Source organism: Rhinopithecus roxellana, chromosome 7 (genome assembly GCF_007565055.1).
Source record: "Rhinopithecus roxellana isolate Shanxi Qingling chromosome 7, ASM756505v1, whole genome shotgun sequence".
In the NCBI taxonomy this organism is placed as follows: domain Eukaryota; kingdom Metazoa; phylum Chordata; class Mammalia; order Primates; family Cercopithecidae; genus Rhinopithecus; species Rhinopithecus roxellana.
In genome coordinates, this window is record NC_044555.1 from 49,273,804 (window position 1) to 49,295,964 (window position 22,161).

The following is a 22,161-nucleotide window of genomic DNA, read 5'->3' on the forward strand; positions in this document are numbered from 1 at the left end:
CTGAAAAGGTCCCACAAAATGTTAGGAACTACTACCTTAGGAGTTTCTAAGCATTTGGCATAAGATTTGGTGGCCCCTCTGATCCTATGTGAAAACCTTGACAGAATCATTAGGTGTTTTTCTTTCAAATATGTAGATTTTATGCATGAAACCTTTGACTTCTGTTCTCTAAGAGACAGCTTCAAGTTTGGCAATGAAGGGGTGGGAGTGAAGGAAGGGGCAAGCTGGCATGACTGCACTGCTCAGTGGTTCTGAACAAAGTTCAACCCCAAGCCAGTCTGAAGAGTAGTCCCTAGCAGCAAGACTCTCCTTCCCCTCCCTACACACTCTTTTCATTCCCACTGCCACTGCCAAATGTTGTTCATGCTCAAAAAATAAGCAGTGACTGAGCCTACCAGGCCCAGGCACGAGGAGTTTGTCAGAGCCATCAGGGCAGGTGCCCTCCCAAAAGAAATATAATCAAAGGCTTGGAATAATAAATAGAATTTATCTTATCTTACCTTCAAGTCACTGCAGTGCTCCGCCACTGAAATCCTGGCTGTGTAGTTAGAAAGACATCACGTCCAGGGCTTTAGCAGGGCCACAGGTCACGTGGGCTCTGTCCAATTTGCCTGGAGTGCAGCACCAGCCTTCCTCCTCCTGAAGAGGCTGGCCATTGGGGACTGCTTTCCTTGTCTCTGGAGTAGCTGGAGCTACACTGCCTTTTCTGCACTTCTCAAACTGCACTTCACCAGCTGGTATATGTCAAGGAAGAACCAGGAAATAGGGAGAAGGGCACCAGAGAGGAGAGATCCTCTCTCTTGGAAAGATGCATTCACCATCAGCCATCTAACTCCCTAGCTCAACAGGAGGATCAGAGCATAATTCAGTTTGTCATTTCTAGGGCTCCCTTGTACGCAACAGAAAATGGAAGAACCACCAGGCCCAGTGGCTCACACCTGTAATCCCAGCACTTCAGGGATCGGAGGTGGGAGGATTGCTTGAGCCCAGGAGTTTGAGAGTGACCAGCCCTGTCAATATAGCAAGACCTCATCTACAAAAAATTTAAAAACAATTAGCTGGACACGTTGGTGCATGCTTGTAGTCCCAGTTACTTGGGAGGCTGAGGTGCAGGGATTGTTTGAGCTCAGGAGGTCGAGGCTACGGTGAGCCATAATTGCACCACTGCACTCCACCCTAGGATACAGAGCGAGACACTGGCTCTAAAGACAAACAAAAAAAAACCTCAGGAATTTTTATTTAATAATTCATTTAAAATAACAATAAAGCTGTTACACGTTAACATAAATAACATTTTTATGAAAAATAACTATATTCTCAAAAACTCAGTTAGAAGCATGATATTGTTATATATTTTTCCAAACCTCTTTGATGTCTGTCTTGATAGAAGACAGCTGGATTCTCATATCTGCTTCTGCATTCAATCTGTTGTTATATGTTATTTTGCCTGAAGTATCAGGAGAAAATCTGGCCTCTAATAAATATGTAATTGCAAAAGAGAAGACTTCACGGACCCCTAGGAGTCCTTGGGCCGCACTTTGAGAATCACTGATCTACAGATTTAACAAGCCCTCAAGTGATTCTTATCATAAGAATAGGTAACAAACGCTGCATGTGGTCATGTGAGACATAACAAATCTCCTTTGTCTCTAGTTCTCAGCTCCAGTCTGTTCTGGATCAGGCACTGTCTGGTCTAGCTCTGTAGATGCACTCCTCTCATGTTTTACTAAGAAGACCCAAGCCGTCCAATAGTGGCTTCCTAGCAATCATTTTGGAGGGTTCTTTAGTTTTGCTTTTCTCTTTTAAAGAAAACATTTTTTGAATATTTTATTGTGGTAAAATATATATAACAAAATTTGCCATTTTACCATTTTTAAGTGTACAACTCAAGGATATTAATTGTATTTACAGTGTTGTGCAGTCATCACCACCATATTTCCAAAACGTTTTCATCACTCCAAACAAAACCTCTGAAACCATTAAGCAATATCTCCTTATTAACCCTTCTTCCTAGTCCCTGGTGAGCTCTAATCTACTTTCTGTCTCTGTGGATTTTCCTATTCGGAACATTTCATGTAAATGGAATCACACAATATACAGTCTTTTGTGACTGACTTCTTTCACGTAGCATGATGTTTTGAAGGTTCATCTACATTGTAGCATGTAGTGATACTGCATTCCTTTTTATGGCTGAATAGTATTCCATTGCATTAATATACTACATTTCATTTCATTTATCAGTTGCTAGACATTTGGGTTGTTTCTACTTTTCAGCTGTTATGAATAATGCTATGAACATTCATGTACAAGTTTATATAAATACATGTTTTCATATCTCCTGGGTATATAGCTAGCAGTGGAATTGCTGTGTTATACTCTACCTCTATGGTCAACCAGATGAGGATCTGCTAACAGTTTTTCAAAAAGGCTGCACCATTTTGCATTCCCACCAATAATATGTGGTACTGCAGCCTTGACCTCTCGGGCTCTGGTGATCCTCTCACCTCAGCCTCCCCAGTAGCTGGGACTACAGGCACACACCCTCCTGCTAGCAATTTTTTTTTGGATTTTTTGTAGAGACAGGATCTCATCGTGTGACCCAGGCTGGTCTTGAACTCCTGGGCCCAAGTGATCCTCCTGTCTCGGCCTCCCAAAGTGCTGGAATTACAGATGTGAGCCACTGCACCCAACCTCTCTTGGCTTTTGAAATATACAATAGGCCGGGTGCGGTGGCTTATGCTTTTAATCCAAGCACTTTGGGAGGCTGAGGTAGGCAGATCATTTGAGGTCAGGAGTTTGAGACCAGCCTGGCCAACATGGTGAAACCCCATCTCCACTAAAAATACAAAAAATTAGCCAGGCATAGTGGTGCATGCCTGTAATCCCAGGTACTCGGGAGACTGAGGCAGGAGAATTACTTGAACCTGGGAGGTGGAGGTTGCAGCGAGCCAAGATCACACCACTGCACCACTCCAGCCTGGGCAACACAGTGAGACTCTGTCTCAAAAAAAAAAAGAAAGAAAGAAATATACAATATACTATTACTGCCTATAGCCACCCTACTGTGCAATAAATCTCAAAATTTATTCCTCCTGTCTAACTGAAACTTTGCATCCTTTGACCAATAACTCCCTATTCCCTCCTTCAGACCCCTTCTCCACCCCTTAGCCTCTGGTAAACACTATTCCATTCTCTACTTCTATGAGTTAACTGTTTTCATTTCCACATGTGAGATCATGCTGTATTTGTCTTTCTGTGTCTCCTTATTTCATGTGCCGTAATATCTTCTACTGTTACAAATGTTGGAATTTCCTTCTTTTGTATGGCTGAATAGTATTCCATTATGTAGATATACCACATTTTCTTCATTCATCTGCTGATGGACACTTAGGTTGATACATCTTGTCTATTGTGAAATATGCTGCAATGAAGATGAGAGTGCAGATTCCCTTTAATATACTGATTTCAATTCCTTCGGATATATATCCAGAAGTGGGATTGCCAGATCATATGATATTTCTATTTTTAGTTTTTTGAGGAACCTCTATATTGTCTTCCATTATGAAGTATCCATTTGCATTCCCACCAACACTGTGCAGGGGCTCCCTTTTCTTCACATCCTCAAAAATACTCATTATCTTTCCTCTTTTTGATAAAATTTGTTATGGCCATAATAAAAAAATAATGGGTGTTGGTGTGGATATGGTGAAAAGAGAACACTATTACACTGCTGGTGGGAATGTAAACTAGTACAACCACTGTGGAAAATAGTTTGGAGATTCCTTAAAGAACTGAAAATAGATCTACCATTTGATCCAGCAATCCCACTCCTGGGTATTTACCCAGAGGAAAATAAGTTATCTATATGAAAAAGATACTTGCACATGCATGTTTACAGCCGCACAATTTGCAATTGCAAAAATACGGAACCAGCCCAAATGCCCATCAATCAACGAGTGGATAAAGAAAATGTGATATATATACACACCATGGAACACTACTCAGCCATAAAAATGAATGAAATAATGGCATTTGCAGCAACTTGAATGGAATATGGAGACCATTATTCTAAGTGAAGTAACTCAGGAATGGAAAACCAATCATCATATGTTCTCACTCATAAGTGGGAGCTAAGCTATGATGACACAAAGACATAAGAATGATACCATGGACTTTGGGGACTTGGGGGAAACGGTGGGAGGGGGATGAGGGTTAAAAGACTACACACTGGGTACAGTGTACACTGCTCTGGTAATGGATGCACCAAAATCTTAGAAATCACCACTAAAGAGCTTACTAATGTAACTAAACACCACCTGTTCTCCAAAAAGCTATTGAAAATAAAAATAAAAACCATTCTAACAGGTGTGAGATGATAGCTCATTGTGATTTTAATTTGCATTTCCCTATGATTAGTGATACTAAACATTTTTTCATGACCCGGTTGACTATTTGTATGTCTTCCTTTAAGAAATACCTGTTCAGGGCCGGGCACGGTGGCTCATGCCTGTAATCTCAGCACTTTGGGAGGCCGAGGTGGGTGGATCACAAGGTCAGGAGATCGAGACCATCCTGGCTAACACAGCGAAACCCCATCTCTACTAAAAATACAAAAAATTAGCCAAGCATGGTGGCGGGCACCTGTAGTCCCAGCTACTTGGGAGGCTGAGTCAGGAGACTGGCGTGAATCCTGGAGGTGGAGCTTGCAGTAAGCCGAGATAGCGCCACTGCAGTCCATCCAGCCTGGGCAACAGAGCGAGACTCCATCTCAAAAAAAAAAAAAAAAAGAGGCCGGGCGCGGTGGCTCAAGCCTGTAATCCCAGCACTTTGGGAGGCCGAGACGGGCAGATCACGAGGTCAGGAGATCAAGACCATCCAGGCTAACATGGTGAAACCCCGTCTCTACTAAAAATACAAAAAACTAGCCGGGCGACCTGGCGGGCGCCTGTAGTCCCAGCTACTCGGGAGGCTGAGGCAGGAGAATGGCATGAACCCAGGGTAGGTGGAGCTTGCAGTGAGCTGAGATCCGGCCACTGCACTCCAGACTGGGTGACAGAGCGAAACTCCATCTCAAAAAAAAAAAAAGAAATACCTGTTCAGGTCCTTTGCCCATTTTTATAAGTTTAAAAAATAATTTCACCTTTTATTTTAGATCCTGGGGGTGTACGTGCAGGTCTGTCACCTAGGAACACTACAGGATGCTAAGGTTTGGAGTATGGATGATCCTATCACCCACTTTACCCATCTATTAATCAGGTTGTTTGTTTTCTTGCTGTTGAGCTTCCTATATATTTTGTATATTAACCCTTTATCAGATTCTCCCTCTCCATGGTTGTCTGTTTGTTGTTTCCTTTGTTGTGCAAAAACCTTTAAGTTTGATGTAATTCTCTTTGCCTATTGTTTCTCTTGTTGCCTGTATTTTCAGGATCATATCAAAAAAAAAAAAAAAAAAAAAAAAAAAAACATTGCTCAGACCAGTGTTGTTGAGTGTTTCCCCTATGTTTTCTTCTAGTAGTTTTGTAGTTTCAGGTCTTATATTTAAGTCTTCAAATAATTTTGAATTGGTCTTTGTACATGGTGTGAAATAAGGATCAAATTTCATTCTTCCGCATGTGGCTATTCAATTTTCCCAACATCATTTGCTTCTAATTTCCTCATTGTGTGTCCTTGGCACCTTTGTTGAAAAGCAATTGACTGTAAATTCATGAGTTTATTTCTGGGCTTTCTATCCTGTTCCATTGGTTGACGTGTCTTTTTTATGCCAGTACCATGCTGTTGTAATCACCATCATCTTGTAATATAGTTTGAAACCAGGGAGTGTTATACCTCCAACTTTGTTCATTTTGCTCAAGATGGTTTTGGCTTTTGGGGGTATTTTGTGGTTCCATATGAATTTAAGAATTTTTTTTTCTATTTCTGTGAAAAATAATATTGGAATTTTGACGGTGGTTGCATTGAATCTGTCTTTTGCTTTGGGTAGTATGGCCACTTTAAGAATATTAATTCTTCTGATCCATGAACATGGGATACATTTTTATTTATTCACATTTTCTTCTATTTATTTCACTAGTGTTTTATACTGTTTAGTATGCAATTCTATTACCTCCTTGGTTAAATTTACTACTAAGCATTTTTACTATTGTTGCTGCTATTGTAAATGGGATTGCTTTCTTAATTTTTGTATCCTGCAACTTTACTAAATTTAGTTATCAGTTCTAACAGTTTTTGGGTGGAGCCTTTAAGGTTTTCTACATATAAGATCACGTAAGCCAGGCATGGTAGCTCATGCTTGTAATCCCAGCACTTTGGGAAACCAAGGTGGGAGTTTCACACGAACCTCAGAGTTCAAGATCAGCCTGGGCAACATAGGAAGACTCCGTCTTTACAAAAAAATAAAAATAAAAATAGGAGAACTAAAGCAAGATGGCAGAATAGAAGGCTCCACTGATGATCCCCCACCCACAAGGACACCTATTTAACAACTATGTACACAGAAAAGACACCTTTATAAGAACCAAAAATTAGGTGAACATTCATAGTACCTGCTTTTAACTTCATATTGCTGAAAGAGGCACAGAAGAGGTATTAAAAAAGAAAAAGTCCTGAATCACCGCTGGCAATGGCAGCATGGTACAGAGTGTCTCTTGGTGCTAGGGGAGGGAGAACACAGGAATTGTGAAGCATTTAACTAAATGTTGTTCTGTTAGAGCAGAAAGGAAAACTAAACCAAACTCAGCCGATGACCACCCATGAAGGGAGTATTTAAATCTGCCCTAGCCAGAGGGGAATTGCTGATCCCAGCAGTCAGAACTTGAGTTCCTGCAGATCTTGCCACCAAGGGCTGCAATGTTCTATATCTCCAAGTAAACTTGAAAGGCAGTCTAGGCCATAAGGACTGCAACTGTTAGGTGAGTCCTAGTGCTGAACTAGGCCCAGAAACAGTGGACTTTTGGGGGTGCAGGGCATGCGACATACTGAGATACCAGCTGGAGCAGCCAAGGGAGTGCTGGCATCACCCCTGCCCTAACCACAGGCTGCACAGCTCATGGCTCCAAAAGAGACCTCCTCCTTCTGCTTGAAGAGAGGAGAGGGAAGAATGGGAAGAACTTTGTCCTGAAGCTTGGATGCCAGCTCAGCCACAGCAGGCTAGAGCACTGGCCAGTGTTGTGAGGCCCCTCTTCCAGGCCCTAGCTCCAAGATAACATTTCTAGACACACCCTGACCAGAAAGGAACCTGCTAACTTGAAAGAAAGTTCTCAGTCCTGTCAGCATTCATCACCAGTTAACTGAAGAGCCCTTGAGCCCTGAATAACCAGAAGTGATACCAGGTACTACACTGAGAGCCTTCAGTGAGCCTCTGAAACTTGCTGGATTCAGGTGAGACTCAGCACATTGCCAGCTGTGGTGGCTACTAGGCAAAACCCCTTCTGCTTGAGAAAAGCAGAAGAAAAAGTAAAGGGGACTTTGTCTTGCAACTTAGGTACCAACCATCATGGCCACAGAGGGACAGAGCAACAAATGGGCTCCTGGGGTCCCAAATTCCATGACTTGACTCTTGGACGGCATTACTCAACCTGACCTGGACCAAAGAGGAGCCCATTTCCCTGAAGGGTGAGTCCCAGGCCAAGAAGCATTTACCACAAGCTGACTTAAGAGGTATTGGGCCTTAAGGGAACATCTGCGGTAGTCTGGCAGTTCTCATGGTCTGGCGTGGTGGTGGCTATAAGGTGAGTGCTCCTCTGCCTTTGGAAAGGTGAGGCAAGAGTGAGAAAGACTGAATCTTGTGGCATGATTGCCAGCTCAGCCACAGTACATAGAACACCAGGTAGAGGTCTAAGGTTTTGACTCCATTCCCTAACTCCTGAACAGCACTTCTGGACCAACCCAGGGCCTGGGAGACCTCACCACCCTGATGGGAAGGATGGAGGCCTAGCAGGCTTTGCCGCTGGGCTGACTGTAGAGCCCCAGGGCCTAGAGAGAACATAGGCAGTAGCTAGGGAGTAGTTACAGCAGGCTTTGGGTGAGGACCAGTGCTGTGCTGGCTTTAGGTCTAATCCAGCACAGTCATAGTAGTGGTGGCCACAGGGGTGCTTGTGTCATTCAACCCGCAGCTTTAGGTGGCTCAGAACAAAAAGAGAGAGACTCTGATTGTTTGGGAGATAGTAAGGAAAGAGAACAAGAGTCTCTGCCTGGTAATCCAGAGAGGTCTCCTGGATCTTGTCCAAGACCATCAAGGTAGTACCTCTTTGAGTCTGCAAGAACCACAGTGTTACTGGGCTTGGGGTGCCCCCTAAAGCAGATATGGCTGAGGTTACAATACTTAAGTCCTTTCAAATATCTAAAAAGCCCTCCCAAGATGAATGGGTACAAATAAACCCAGACAGTGAAGACTACAATAAATAATTCTTCAATACCCAGACACCAACAAATATCTACAAGCATCAACACTATCCAGGAAAACATCACACCAAATGAACTAAACGAGTCACCAGGGATCAACCCTGGAGAAACAGAGACACATGATCTTTCAGACAGAGAATTCAAAATAGCTAGGTTCAGGAAACTCAAAGAAATTCAAGGTAACACAGAGAAGGAATTCAGAATTATATCAGATAAATTTAACGAAGAGATTACAATAATTAAAAAGACTCAATCAGAAATGCCTGAGCAAAAAAATGCAATAGGCATACTAAAAAATGCATCAGAGTCCCTTAATAGCAGAACTAATCAAGCAGAAGAGAGAATTAGTGAGCCTGAAGACAGTTTATTTTAAATACACAGTCCAAGGAGACAAAAAAAAATAAAAATAAAAAATGATGAAACACACTGACAGGATCTAGAAAATAGCCTCAAATGGGCAAATCTAGAATTATTGGCCTTGAAGAGGAGGTAGAGAAAGAGATAGGGTAGAAAGTTTATTCAAAGGGATGGTAACAGAGAACTTCCCAAACCTAGAGAAAGATATCAATATTCAAGAAAAAGGTTACAGAACACCAAGCAGATTTAACCCAAAGAATACTACCTCAAGGCATTTAATAATCAAACTCCCAAAGATCAAGGATAAAGAAAGGATTCTAAAAATGGCAAGAGAAAAGAAACAAATAACATACAATGGAGTTCCAATAATAATAAGTACACAGATAAACACAATATTATAACACTGTAATTGTGGTGTGCAAACTACTCTTATCCTAAATAGAAAGACTAAACAATGAACCAATCAAATATAATAACTAGAACAACTTTTCAAGATATAGTCAGTACAATAATAATATATAAATAGAAACAATGAGAAGTTAAAATGCAGAAAAATTTAAGTTAAGGAATAGAGTCTATTAGTTATATTTGTGCTTGTTTGTTTATGCAAACAGTGTTAAAGTTGTTATCAGATTAAAATAATGGGATATAAGATAGTATTTGTAAGCCTCATGGTAACCTTAAACTAAAGAATATACAATGGATACACAAAAAATAAAAAGCAAGAAACTAAAACACATCACCAGGGAAAACCACTTCCAAAAAAAGAAGAGAGGAAGAAAAGAAAGAGGGAAGAGAAGACCAGAAAAAACAACCAGAACACAAATAACAAAATGGCAGGAGTAAGTCCTTATGTATCAATAATACTATTGAATGTAATGTATGTAACAAATGTAATGTAATGAATGTAATATTGAATGTAAATGGACTCAACTCTCCCATGAAAAGACATAGAGTGGCTGAATGGATGAAAAAAACACAGCCATTGATCTGTTGCCTACAAGAAACACACTTCACCTATGAATACACATATAGACTGAAAATAAAGGGATGGAAAAATATATTCCATGCTAATGGAAACCAAAAAAGAGTAGGAGTAGCTCTACTTGTATTAGACAAAATACAGTTCAAGACAAAAACTATAAGAAGAGACAAAGAAGGTCACTATATAATGATAAAGGGGTCAATTCAGCAAGAGGACATAATTTTAAATATGTAGGCACCCAAAACTTGAGCACCCAGATATATAAAGCAAATATTATTAGAATAGAAAGAGAGATAGGGCCCAATGTAATAATATCTGGAGACTTTAACACCCCATTTTCAGCATTGGACAGGTCTTCCAGACAGAAAATCAACAAAGGAACATTGGATTTAACCAGCACTATAGACCAAATAGATCTAATAGTTATTTACGGAACATTTCTTCCAATGGTTTCAGAATACACATTCTTTTCCTCAGCACATGGATCCTTCTCAAGGATAGACCACATGTTAGGTCACAAAACAAGCCTTAAGACATTCAAAAGAAAAACTGAAACAATATCAAGAATCTTCTCTCACCACAATAGAATAAAATTAGAAATCAATAGCAAGTAGAATTTTGGAAGCTATATAAATACATGGAATTTAAACAATATGCTTCTGAATGGCCAATGGGTCAATGAAGAAATTAAGAAGGAAATTGAAAAATGTATTGAAACAAATGATAATGGAAACACAACGTACCAAAACCTATGAGATATAGCAAAAGCAGTACTCAGAGGAAAGTTTAAAGCTGTCAGTGCCACACCAAAAAAGAGGAAAGCCTTCAGGCTAAGTGCGGTGGCTCACACCTGTAATCCCAGCACTTTGGGAGGCCAAGGTGGGCAGATTACCTTAGGTCAGGAGTTCAAGACCAGCCTGACCAATATGGTAAAACTCTGTCTCTACTAAAAATATACAAAAATTAGCCAGACATGGTGGCAGGCACCTGAAATCCCAGTTACTCAGGAGGATGAGGCAGAAGAATCACTTCAACCTGGGAGGCAGAGGTTACAGTAAGCCAAGATCGCTCTACTTTACTCCAGCCCGTGACAGAGTGAGACTCTGTCTCAAAACAAAAAAAAGAGAAAGAGAGAAAGAGGAAAGCCTTCAGTTAAACATGTAAAGATGCATCTTAAAGAATTAGAAAAGCCATGATCTGCCTCCAGGTTCAAGCATTTCTCATGCCTCAGCACTGAGTAGCTGGGACTACAGGCACGCCACCATGCCCAGTTAATTTTTGTATTTTTTTAGTAGAGACAGGTTTTTGCCATGTTGGCCAGGCTGGTCTTGAAATTCTGGCCTCAGGTGATCCACCTGCCTCAGCCTCCCAAAGTGTTGGGATTATAGGCATGAGCCACTGTTCCCAGCCAAAAAAAAATTTTTTTAAAGCAGTCTTTAAGACTCATTCTTCGAGGCCGGGTGCGGTGGCTCAAGCCTGTAATCCCAGCACTTTGGGAGGCCGAGATGGGCGGATCACGAGGTCAGGAGATCGAGACCATCCTGGCTAACATGGTGAAACCCTGTCTCTACTAAAAAATACAAAAAACTAGCCGGGCGAGGTGGCGGGCGCCTGTAGTCCCAGCTACTCCGGAGGCTGAGGCAGGAGAATGGCGTAAACCTGGGAGGCGGAGCTTGCAGTGAGCTGAGATCCGGCCACTGTACTCCAGCCTGGGTGACAGAGCAAGACTCCGTCTCCAAAAAAAAAAAAAAAAAAAAAGACTCATTCTTCCAGACAGGTGCAGTGGCTCATGCCTGTAATCCCAGCACTTTGGGAGGCCGAGGCAGGTGGATCACCTTAGATCAGGAGTTGGAAACTACCCTGACCAACATTGAGAAACCCCGTCTCTACTCAAAATACAAAATTAGGCTGGTGTGGTGGTGCATGCCTGTAATCCCAGTTACTTGGGAGGCTGAGGCAGGAGAATAGCTTTAACCCAGGAGGTGGAGGTTGTGGTGAGCTGAGACTGCACCACTGCACTCCAACGTGGGCAACAATAGTGAAACTCCGTCTAAAAAAATAAAATAAAATAAAAAACTCATTCTTCCTTTCTACTCTCAGAGAGCCTTCCTGCAGCTCTGAAAGCTATGTTCTTTCATAGCGCCCTTGATTTCAATTCCTCTGTAACAGCCCTTGTATTTTCAACATGTTCAGATTTATCTGGTTCTTGAAGAGCTTCCTAAATATACGATTAAGGGATGAATCTATCAAGGAAAATATCAAAAAGTTTGTAAACTCCTAAACATAAAAAAGCAAACTTAAAAGATTTAAAAACCTGATTAAGTATTTGCCACAAAAGAAAAACATTATTACCTTTAACTAAATATAAGACTCATATAAATATAATGAAACCAGCAAGCTTCCAATACAATATGGGCAATGAACATAAATAGACAACTCACAAAAGAAGATATATAACTTGTAAAAAAAAAAAAGCAACATATTTCCACTTCTAAATTAATTAATAAAATGCAAAATTATGAAATCCATTTTCTTCAAATTAACAAAGTTTTTTAAAAAAAAAAAATAATACTGGGGGGGGTTGCAGAGCAAGATGGCCGAATAGGAACAGCTCCAGTCTCCAACTCCCAGTGCGAGCGACACAGAAGACCAGTGATTTCTGCATTTTCAACTGAGGTACTGGGGTCATCTCACTAGGGAGTGCCAGACAATTGGTGCTGGTCAGCTGCTGCAGCCCGACCAACAAGAGCTGAAGCAGGGCGAGGCATTGCCTCACCTGGGAAGCACAAGGGGGAAGGGAATCCCTTTTCCTAGCCAGGGGAACTGAGACACACAACACCTGGAAAATCGGGTAACTCCCACCCCAATACTGTGCTTTAAGCAAACGGGCACACCAGGAGAATATATCCCACACCTGGCCGGGAGGGTCCCACGCCCACGGAGCCTCCCTCATTGCTAACACAGCAGTCTGTGATCTAACCGCAAGGCAGCAGCAAGGCTGGGGGAGGGGCGCCCGCCATTGCTGAGGCTTAAGTAGGTAAACAAAGCCGCTGGGAAGCTCGAACTGGGTGGCGCCCACAGCAGCTCAAGGAAACCTGCCTGGCTCTGTAGACTCCACCTCTGGGGACAGGGCACAGCTAAACAACAACAACAAAAAAAGCAGCAGGAACCTCTGCAGACGCAAACGACTCTGTCTGACAGCTTTGAAGAGAGCAGTGGATCTCCCAACACGGAGGTTGAGATCTGAGAAGGGACAGACTGCCTGCTCAAGTGGGTCCCTGACCCCTGAGTAGCCTAGCTGGGAGACATCCCCCACTAGGGGCAGTCTGACACCCCACACCTCACAGGGTGGAGTACACCCCTGAGAGGAAGCTTCCAAAATAAGAATCAGACAGGTACACTCGCTGTTCAGCAATATTCTATCTTCTGCAACCTCTGCTGCTGATACCCAGGCAAACAGGGTCTGGAGTGGACCTCAAGCAATCTCCAACAGACCTACAGCTGAGGGTCCTGACTGTTAGAAGGAAAACTATCAAACAGGAAGGACACCTATACCAAAACCCCATCAGTACGTCACCATCATCAAAGACCAGAGGCAGATAAAACCAAAAAGATGGGGAAAAAGCAGGGCAGAAGAGCTGGAAATTCAAAAAATAAGAGCGCGTCTCCCCCTGCAAAGGAGTGCAGCCCATCGCCAGCAACGGATCAAAGCTGGTCAGAGAATGACTTTGACGAGATGAGAGAAGAAGTCTTCAGTCCATCAAACTTCTCAGAGCTAAAGGAGGAATTACGTACTCAGTGCAAAAAAACTAAAAATCTTGAAAAAAGAGTGGAAGAATTGACAGCTAGACTAATTAATGCAGAGAAGGTCATCAACGAAATGACAGAGATGAAAACCATGACACGAGAAGTACGTGACAAATGCACAAGCTTCAGTAACCGACTCGATCAACTGGAAGAAAGAGTATCAGCGATTGAAGATCAAATGAATGAAATGAAGCGAGAAGAGAAACCAAAAGAAAAAAGAAGAAAAAGAAATGAACAAAGCCTGCAAGAAGTATGGGATTACGTAAAAAGACCAAATCTACGTCTGATTGGGGTGCCTGAAAGTGAGGGGGAAAATGGCACCAAGTTGGAAAACACTCTTCAGGATATCATTCAGGAGAACTTCCCCAACCTAGTAGGGCAGGCCAACATTCAAATTCAGGAAATACAGAGAACGCCACAAAGATACTCCTCCAGAAGAGCAACTCCAAGACACATAATTGCCAGATTCACCAAAGCTGAAATGAAGGAAAAAATCTTAAGGGCAGCCAGAGAGAAAGGTCGGGTTACCCATAAAGGGAAGCCCATCAGACTAACAGCAGATCTCTTGGCAGAAACTCTACAAGCCAGAAGAGAGTGGGGGCCAATATTCAACATTCTTAAAGAAAAGAATTTTAAACCCAGAGTTCCATATCCAGCCAAACTAAGTTTCATAAGTGAAGGAGAAATAAAATCCTTTACAGATAAGCAAATGCTTAGAGATTTTGTCACCACCAGGCTTGCCTTACAAGAGACCCTGAAGGAAGCCCTAAACATGGAAAGGAACAACCCGTACCAGCCATTGCAAAAACATGCCAAAGACGCTAGGAAGAAACTGCATCAACTAACGAGCAAAATAACCAGTTAATATCATAATGGAAGGATCAAGTTCACACATAACAATATTAACCTTAAATGTAAATGGACTAAATGCTCCAATGAAAAGACACAGACTGGCCAACTGGATAAAGAGTCAAGACCCGGCTGCAACGCTGAGCGGAGGAGGCAGGAACCGGAGCCCGAGCAGTAGCTGGGTGGGCACCATGGCTGGGATCACCACCATCGAGGCGGTGAAGCGCAAGATCCAGGTTCTGCAGCAGCAGGCAGATGATGCAGAGGAGCGAGCTGAGCGCCTCCAACGAGAAGTTGAGGGAGAAAGGCGGGCTTGGGAACAGGCTGAGGCTGAGGTGGCCTCCTTGAATCGTAGGATCCAGCTGGTTGAAGAGGAGCTGGACCGTGCTCAGGAGCGGCTGGCCACTGCCCTGCAAAAACTGGAAGAAGCGGAAAAAGCTGCTGATGAGAGTGAGAGAGGTATGAAGGTTATTGAAAACCGGGCCTTAAAAGATGAAGAAAAGATGGAACTCCAGGAAATCCAACTCAAAGAAGCTAAGCACATTGCAGAAGAGGCAGATAGGAAGTATGAAGAGGTGGCTCGTAAGTTGGTGATCATTGAAGGAGTCTTGGAACGCACAGAGGAACGAGCTGAGCTGGCAGAGTCCCGTTGCCGAGAGATGGATGAGCAGATTAGACTGATGGACCAGAACCTGAAGTGTCTGAGTGCTGCTGAAGAAAAGTACTCTCAAAAAGAAGACAAATATGAGGAAGAGATCAAGATTCTTACTGATAAACTCAAGGAGGCAGAGACCCGTGCTGAGTTTGCTGAGAGATCGGTAGCCAAGCTGGAAAAGACAATTGATGACTTGGAAGATAAACTGAAATGCACCAAAGAGGAGCACCTCTGTACACAAAGGATGCTGGACCAGACTCTGCTTGACCTGAATGAGATGTAGAACGCCCCAGTCCCACCCTGCTGCTGCTCCTCCCTCTGACCCAGACTCCGCCTGAGGCCAGCGTGCCTGAAGCTGACCTTTAACTGAGGGCTGATCTTTAACTGGAAGGCTGCTTTCTCCTTTCGCCGCCCCTTCCTTCCCTGTGTCTTTTTCGCCAAACTGTCTCTGCCTCTTCCCGAACATTCCAGCTGGGCTAGAGGCTGAGCACCTTTGGAAACAACATTTAAGGGAATGTGGGCACAATGCATAATGTCTTTAAAAAGCATGTTGTGATGTACACATTTTGTAATTACCTTTTTGTTGTTTTGTAGCAAACATTTGTAAAACATTCCAAATAATTCCACAGCCCTGAAGCAGCAATCGAATCCCTTTCTCACTTTTGGAAGGTGACTTTTCACCTTAGTGCATATTCCCGTCTCCATAGAGGAGAGGAAAAGGTATAAGCCTGCCTTACTGAGAGCCGAACAGAGCCCAGGGAGACTCCACTATGGGAAACCTCATTGCTCTGTACAAAGTACTAGCTAAACCAGAAAGGTGATTCCAGGAGGAGTTAGCCAAACAACAAAAACAAAAGAATGTGCTGTTCAAGTTTTCAGCTTTAAGATATCTTTGGATCATGTTATTTCTATTTTTATTTTTTTTCATTAGAAGTGAACAAATTAAGATGGTAAGACTTCTGAGACCAAAATTTTGTCCCATCTCTACCCCCTCCCAACTCTTTAACAGAGTGGATCATGTCCCCCTTACGTTGAGGTGACCACTTAATTGCTTTCCTGCCTCCTTGAAAGAAAGAAAGAAGATTGCGTTTTTGCCACTGATGTAGCCATGTGAAACTCATCTCATTACCCTTTTCTGGGTTTGAAGCTGCTGTTTCTAGAAGTGCCATCTCATTGCGCTTTGTATCAGTCAGTGCTGGAGAAATCTTGAATAGCTTATGTACAAAACTTTTTAAATTTTATATTATTTTGAAACTTTGCTTCTTTGGGTTTGTGGCACCCTGGCCACCCCATCTGGCTGTGACAGCCTCTGCAGTCTGTGGGCTGGCAGTTTGTTGATCTTTTAAAATTTCTTTCCCTACCCAGTCCCCATTTTCTGGTAAGGTTTCTAGGAGATCTGTTTAGGTGTACATCCTGCAGCTTATTGGCTTAAAATGTTACTCTCTGATGTGGTCTCCTTGGGGCCAATTGGGAGAAAGAGAACTCAATAGTGCAACTGTTTTGATACTGAATATTGACAAGTGTCTTTTTGAAATAAAGAACCAGTCCTCAAAAAAAAAAAAAAAAAAAAAAAAAAAAAAAAAAAAAAAGAGTCACGACCCATCAGTCTCCTGTATTCAGGAGACCCATCTCACATGCAGAGACATACATAGGCTCAAAATAAAGGGATGGAGGAAGATCTACCAAGCAAATGGAGAACAAAAAAAAGCAGGGGCTGCAATCCTAGTCTCTGATAAAACACACTTTAAACCATCAAAGATCAAAAGAGACAAAGAAGGACATTACATAATGGTAAAGGGATCAATTCAACAGGAAGAGCTAACTCTCCTAAATATATATGCACCCAATACAGGAGCACCCAGATTCATAAAGCAAGTCCTTAGAGACTTACAAAGAGACTTAGACTCCCATACAATAATAATGGGAGACTTCAACACTCCACTGTCAACATTAGACAGATCAACGAGACAGAAAGTTAACAAGGATATCCAGGAATTGAACTCATCTCTGCACCAAGCGGACCTAATAGACATCTATAGAACTCTCCACCCCAAATCAACAGAATATACATTCTTCTCAGCACCACATCACACTTATTCCAAAACTGACCACATAATTGGAAGTAAAGCACTCCTCAGCAAATGGAAAAGAACAGAAATTATCACAAACTGTCTCTCAGACCACAGTGCAATCAAAAACTAGAACTCAGGACTAAGAAACTCAATCAAAACCACTCAACTACATGGAAACTGAACAACCTGCTCCTGAATGACTACTGGGTACATAATGAAATGAAGGCAGAAATAAAGATGTTCTTTGAAACCAATGAGAAGAAAGATACAACATACCAGAATCTCTGGGACACATTTAAAGCAGTGTGTAGAGGGAAATTTATAGCACTAAATGCCCACAAGAGAAAGCTGGAAAGATCTAAAACTGACACTCTAATATCACAATTAAAAGAACTGGAGAAGCAAGAGCAAACACACACACTCAAAAGCTAGCAGAAGGCAAGAAATAAGTAAGATCAGAGAAGAACTGAAGGAGATAGAGACACAAAAAAAGCCTCCAAAAAATCAATGAATCCAGGATTTTGTTTTTTGAAAAAATCAACAAAATTGACAGACCGCTAGCAAGACTAATAAAGAAGAAAAGAGAGAGGAATCAAACAGATGCAATAAAAATTGATAAAGGGGATATCACCACTGACCCCACAGAAATACAAACTACCATCAGGGAATACTATAAACACCTCTACGCAAATCAACTAGAAAATCTAGAAGAAATGGATAATTTCCTGGACACTTACACTCTTCCAAGACTAAACCAGGAAGAAGTTGAATCCCTAAATAGACCAATAGCAGGCTCTGAAATTGAGGCAACAATTAATAGCCTACCAACCAAAAAAAGTCCAGGACCAGATGGATTCACAGCTGAATTCTACCAGAGGTACAAGGAGGAGCTGGTACCATTCCTTCTGAAACTATTCCAATCAATAGAAAAAGAGGGATTCCTCCCAGCCTCGTTATATGAGGCCAACATCATCCTGATACCAAAGCCTGGCAGAGACATAACAAAAAAAGAGAATTTTAGACCAATATCCCTGATGAACATCGATCCAAAAATCCTCAATAAAATACTGGCAAACCGGATTCAGCAGCACATCAAAAAGTTTATCCACCATGATCAAGTGGGCTTCATCCCTGGGATGCAAGGCTGGTTCAACATTCGCAAATCAATACACGTAATCCAGCATACAAACAGAACCAAAGACAAGAACCACATGATTATCTCAATAGATGCAGAAAAGGCTTTTGACAAAATTCAACAGCCCTTCATGTTAAAAACGCTCAATAAATTCACTATTGATGGAACGTACCTCAAAATAATAAGAGCTATTTATGACAAACCCACAGCTAATATCATACGGAATGGGCAAAAACTGAAAAAATTCCCTTTGAAAACTGGCACAAGACAGGGATGCCCTCTCTCACCACTCCTATTCAACATAGTGTTGGAAGTTCGGGCTAGGGCAATCAGGCAAGAGAAAGAAATCAAGGGTATCCAGTTAGGAGAAGAAGAAGCCAAATTGTCCCTGTTTGCAGATGACATGATTGTATATTTAGAAAACACCATCGTCTCAGCCCAAAATCTCCTTAAGCTGATAAGCAACTTCAGCAAAGTCTCAGGATACAAAATTAATGTGCAAAAATCACAAGCATTCTTATACACCAGTAACAGACAAACAGAGAGCCAAATCAGGAATGAACTTCCATTCACAATTGCTTCAAAGAGAATAAAATACCTAGGAATCCAACTTACAAGGGATGTCAAGGACCTCTTCAAGGAGAACTACAAACCACTGCTCAGTGAAATCAAAGAGGACACAAACAAATGGAAGAACATACCATGCTCATGGATAGGAAGAATCAATATCGTGAAAATGGCCATACTGCCCAAGGTTATTTATAGATTCAATGCCATCCCCATCAAGCTACCAATGAGTTTCTTCACAGAATTGGAAAAAACTGCTTTAAAGTTCATATGGAACCAAAAAGAGCCCGCATTGCCAAGACAATCCTAAGTCAAAAGGACAAAGCTGGAGGCATCACGCTACCTGACTTCAAACTATACTACAAGGCTACAGTAACCAAAACAGCATGGTACTGGTACCAAAACAGAGATATAAACCAATGGAACAAAACAGAGTCCTCAGAAATAATACCACACATCTACAGCCATCTGATCTTTGACAAACCTGAGAGAAACAAGAAATGGGGAAAGGATTCCCTATTTAATAAATGGTGCTGGGAAAATTGGCTAGCCATAAGTAGAAAGCTGAAACTGGATCCTTTCCTTACCCCTTATATGAAGATTAATTCAAGATGGATTAGAGACTTAAATGTTAGACCTAATACCATAAAAACCCTAGAAGAAAATCTAGGTAGTACCATTCAGGACATAGGCATGGGCAAGGACTTCATGTCTAAAACACCAAAAGCAACAGCAGCAAAAGCCAAAATTGACAAATGGGATCTAATTAAACTAAAGAGCTTCTGCACAGCAAAAGAAACTACCATCAGAGTGAACAGGCAACCTACAGAATGGGAGAAAATTTTTGCAATCTACTCATCTGACAAAGGGCTATTATCCAGAATCTACAAAGAAATCAAACAAATATACAAGAAAAAAACAAACAACCCCATCAAAAAGTGGGCAAAGGATGTGAACAGACATTTCTCAAAAGAAGACATTCACACAGCCAACAGACACATGAAAAAATGCTCATCATCCCTTGCCATCAGACAAATGCAAATCAAAACCACAATGAGATACCATCTCACACCAGTTAGAATGGCAATCATTAAAAAGTCAGGAAACAACAGGTGCTGGAGAGGATGTGGAGAAATAGGAACACTTTTACACTGTTGCTGGGAATGTAAACTAGTTCAACCATTATGGAAAACAGTATGGCAATTCCTCAAGGATCTAGAAGTAGATGTACCATATGACCCAGCCATCCCACTACTGGGTATATACCCAAAGGATTATAAATTATTCTACTACAAAGACACATGCACACGTATGTTTATTGCGGCACTATTCACAATAGCAAAGACTTGGAATCAACCCAAATGTCCATCTATGACAGACTGGATTAAGAAAATGTGGCACATATACACCATGGAATACTATGCAGCCACAAAAAAGGATGAGTTTGCATCCTTTGTAGGGACATGGATGCAGCTGGAAACCATCATTCTTAGCAAACTATCACAAGAAGAGAAAACCAAACACCGCATGTTCTCACTCATAGGTGGGAACTGAACAATGAGATCACTTGGACTCGGGAAGGGGAACATCACACACTGGGGCCTATCATGGGGAGGGGGGAGGGGGGAGGGGGGAGGGGGGAGGGATTGCATTGGGAGTTACACCTGATATAAATGATGAATTGATGGGTGCTGACGAGTTGATGGGTGCAGCACACCAACATGGCACAAGTATACATATGTAACAAACCTGCGCGTTATGCACATGTACCCTAGAACTTAAAGTATAATAAAAAATATAAATAAAAAAATAATGATAATAATACTCTAAACCAATGAGGGGCTGGGCATATTCTCTCATACCTATAATCCCAGTGCTTTGGGAGGCTGAGGAGGGAGGATCACTTGAGACCAGGGGTTTGAGAAGAGCCTGGGCAATATAGTGAGACTCCTATCTCTACAAAAAATTTAAACACTAGCTGAGCATGGTTGTGTGCACCTGTAGTCCAAGCTACTCAGGAGGCTGAAGTGAAAGCATCACTTGAGACCAAGAGTCTAAGGCTGTAGTGAGCTATGGTCATGCCAGTGTACCCTAGTCTGGGCAAAAGAGTGAGACCTTGTCTCCAAACAATAACAACAGCAACCAAAAAAACTATTGAATCCACTTCTAAGAATGTATTCATAAGGATGCTCATTGTAGCATTATCTATAGAAGCAAAAAGAAAACACCTAACTTTCAACGACAGAAAAATAGCTATAAGTTATGGCACCTCACTATAATCAAGTAATATGCAGCCAACTTAAAATGAGGTTGATAAATACCTTAAACAACCAAAGCATTCTTGGTTGTTCAGAAAAGCAGAATATGGAATTATATTACACTATGGTTTTAATTATTTAAGTATACCACACACACAGACATGCATCACTTAACAATGCGCTATGTTCTGAGAAATGTATCATTAGGCAATTTTGTCATTGTGTGAACATCACAGAATGTACTGACACAAACCTAAATAGTATATCCTAGTACACAGTTAGGCTATATGGTATAGCCTATTGTTCCTAGGCTACAAATCTGTAGAGCATGTTACTGTCCTGAATACTGTAGGCAATTGGAACACAATGGTATTTGTGTATCTAAACATAGCAGAGGCACAGTAAAAATATGATACAAAAGATTTTTAAAACGGTCCACTTGTATAGGGCACTTACCATAAATGGGGCTTGCAGGAATGGAAATTGCTCTGGGAGAGCCAATAAATGAATGGTGAATGAATGTGAGGGTCAAAGATATTACTGTACACTACTGTAGACTTCATAAACACTGTATACATAGGCTACATTAAATTTATAAAAATTATTTTTCTTTGCCTTTGAAGAAATAATTTTGACTGAGATGAACATATATTTTTTCTTTCTTCAATAATAAAATTAACATACCATAACTTTTTAACTTCATACACTTTTTAGTTTTTTTAACTTTTTTACTCTTTTGTAATAACACTTAGCTTTAAACACAAACACATTGTATAGCTATATGAAAACATTTTCTTTATATCCTTATTCTATAAGCTTTTTCCTCTTTTTAAATTTTGTTTTACTTTTTAGACACTTCTGTTAAAAATGAAGACATAGGCTGGGCATGGTGGCTCATGCTTATGATCCCAGCACTTTGGGAGGCCGTGGTGGGCGGGTCACAAGGTCAGGAGTTCGAGACTAGCCTGGCCAGCACAGTGAAACCTTGTCTCTACCAAAAACACAAAAATTAGCTGGACGTAGTGGTGGGCTGGGCACCTGTAATCCCAGCTACTCAGGAGTCTGAGGCAGGAGAA

At 41.5% G+C, this 22,161-nt stretch overlaps 1 protein-coding gene across 2 annotated transcripts; it reads left to right on the top strand.

The window, feature by feature from the left end:
* Positions 1–14,519: 14,519 nt before the first annotated feature.
* On the top strand, positions 14,520–16,127 carry LOC115898675 (tropomyosin alpha-3 chain-like). 2 transcript variants are annotated; one of them, XM_030933944.1, is made up of 2 exons: positions 14,654–14,721; positions 14,856–16,127. In XM_030933944.1, exons 1-2 carry the CDS (start codon positions 14,654–14,656, stop codon positions 15,334–15,336), a joined length of 549 nt encoding a protein of 182 aa, XP_030789804.1. In that variant the 3' UTR covers positions 15,337–16,127. The 2 variants fall into 2 exon arrangements, with proteins under 2 accessions (XP_030789803.1, XP_030789804.1); XM_030933943.1 differs by having other exon boundaries at positions 14,520–16,127.
* The last annotated feature ends 6,034 nt before the right edge of the window (positions 16,128–22,161 follow it).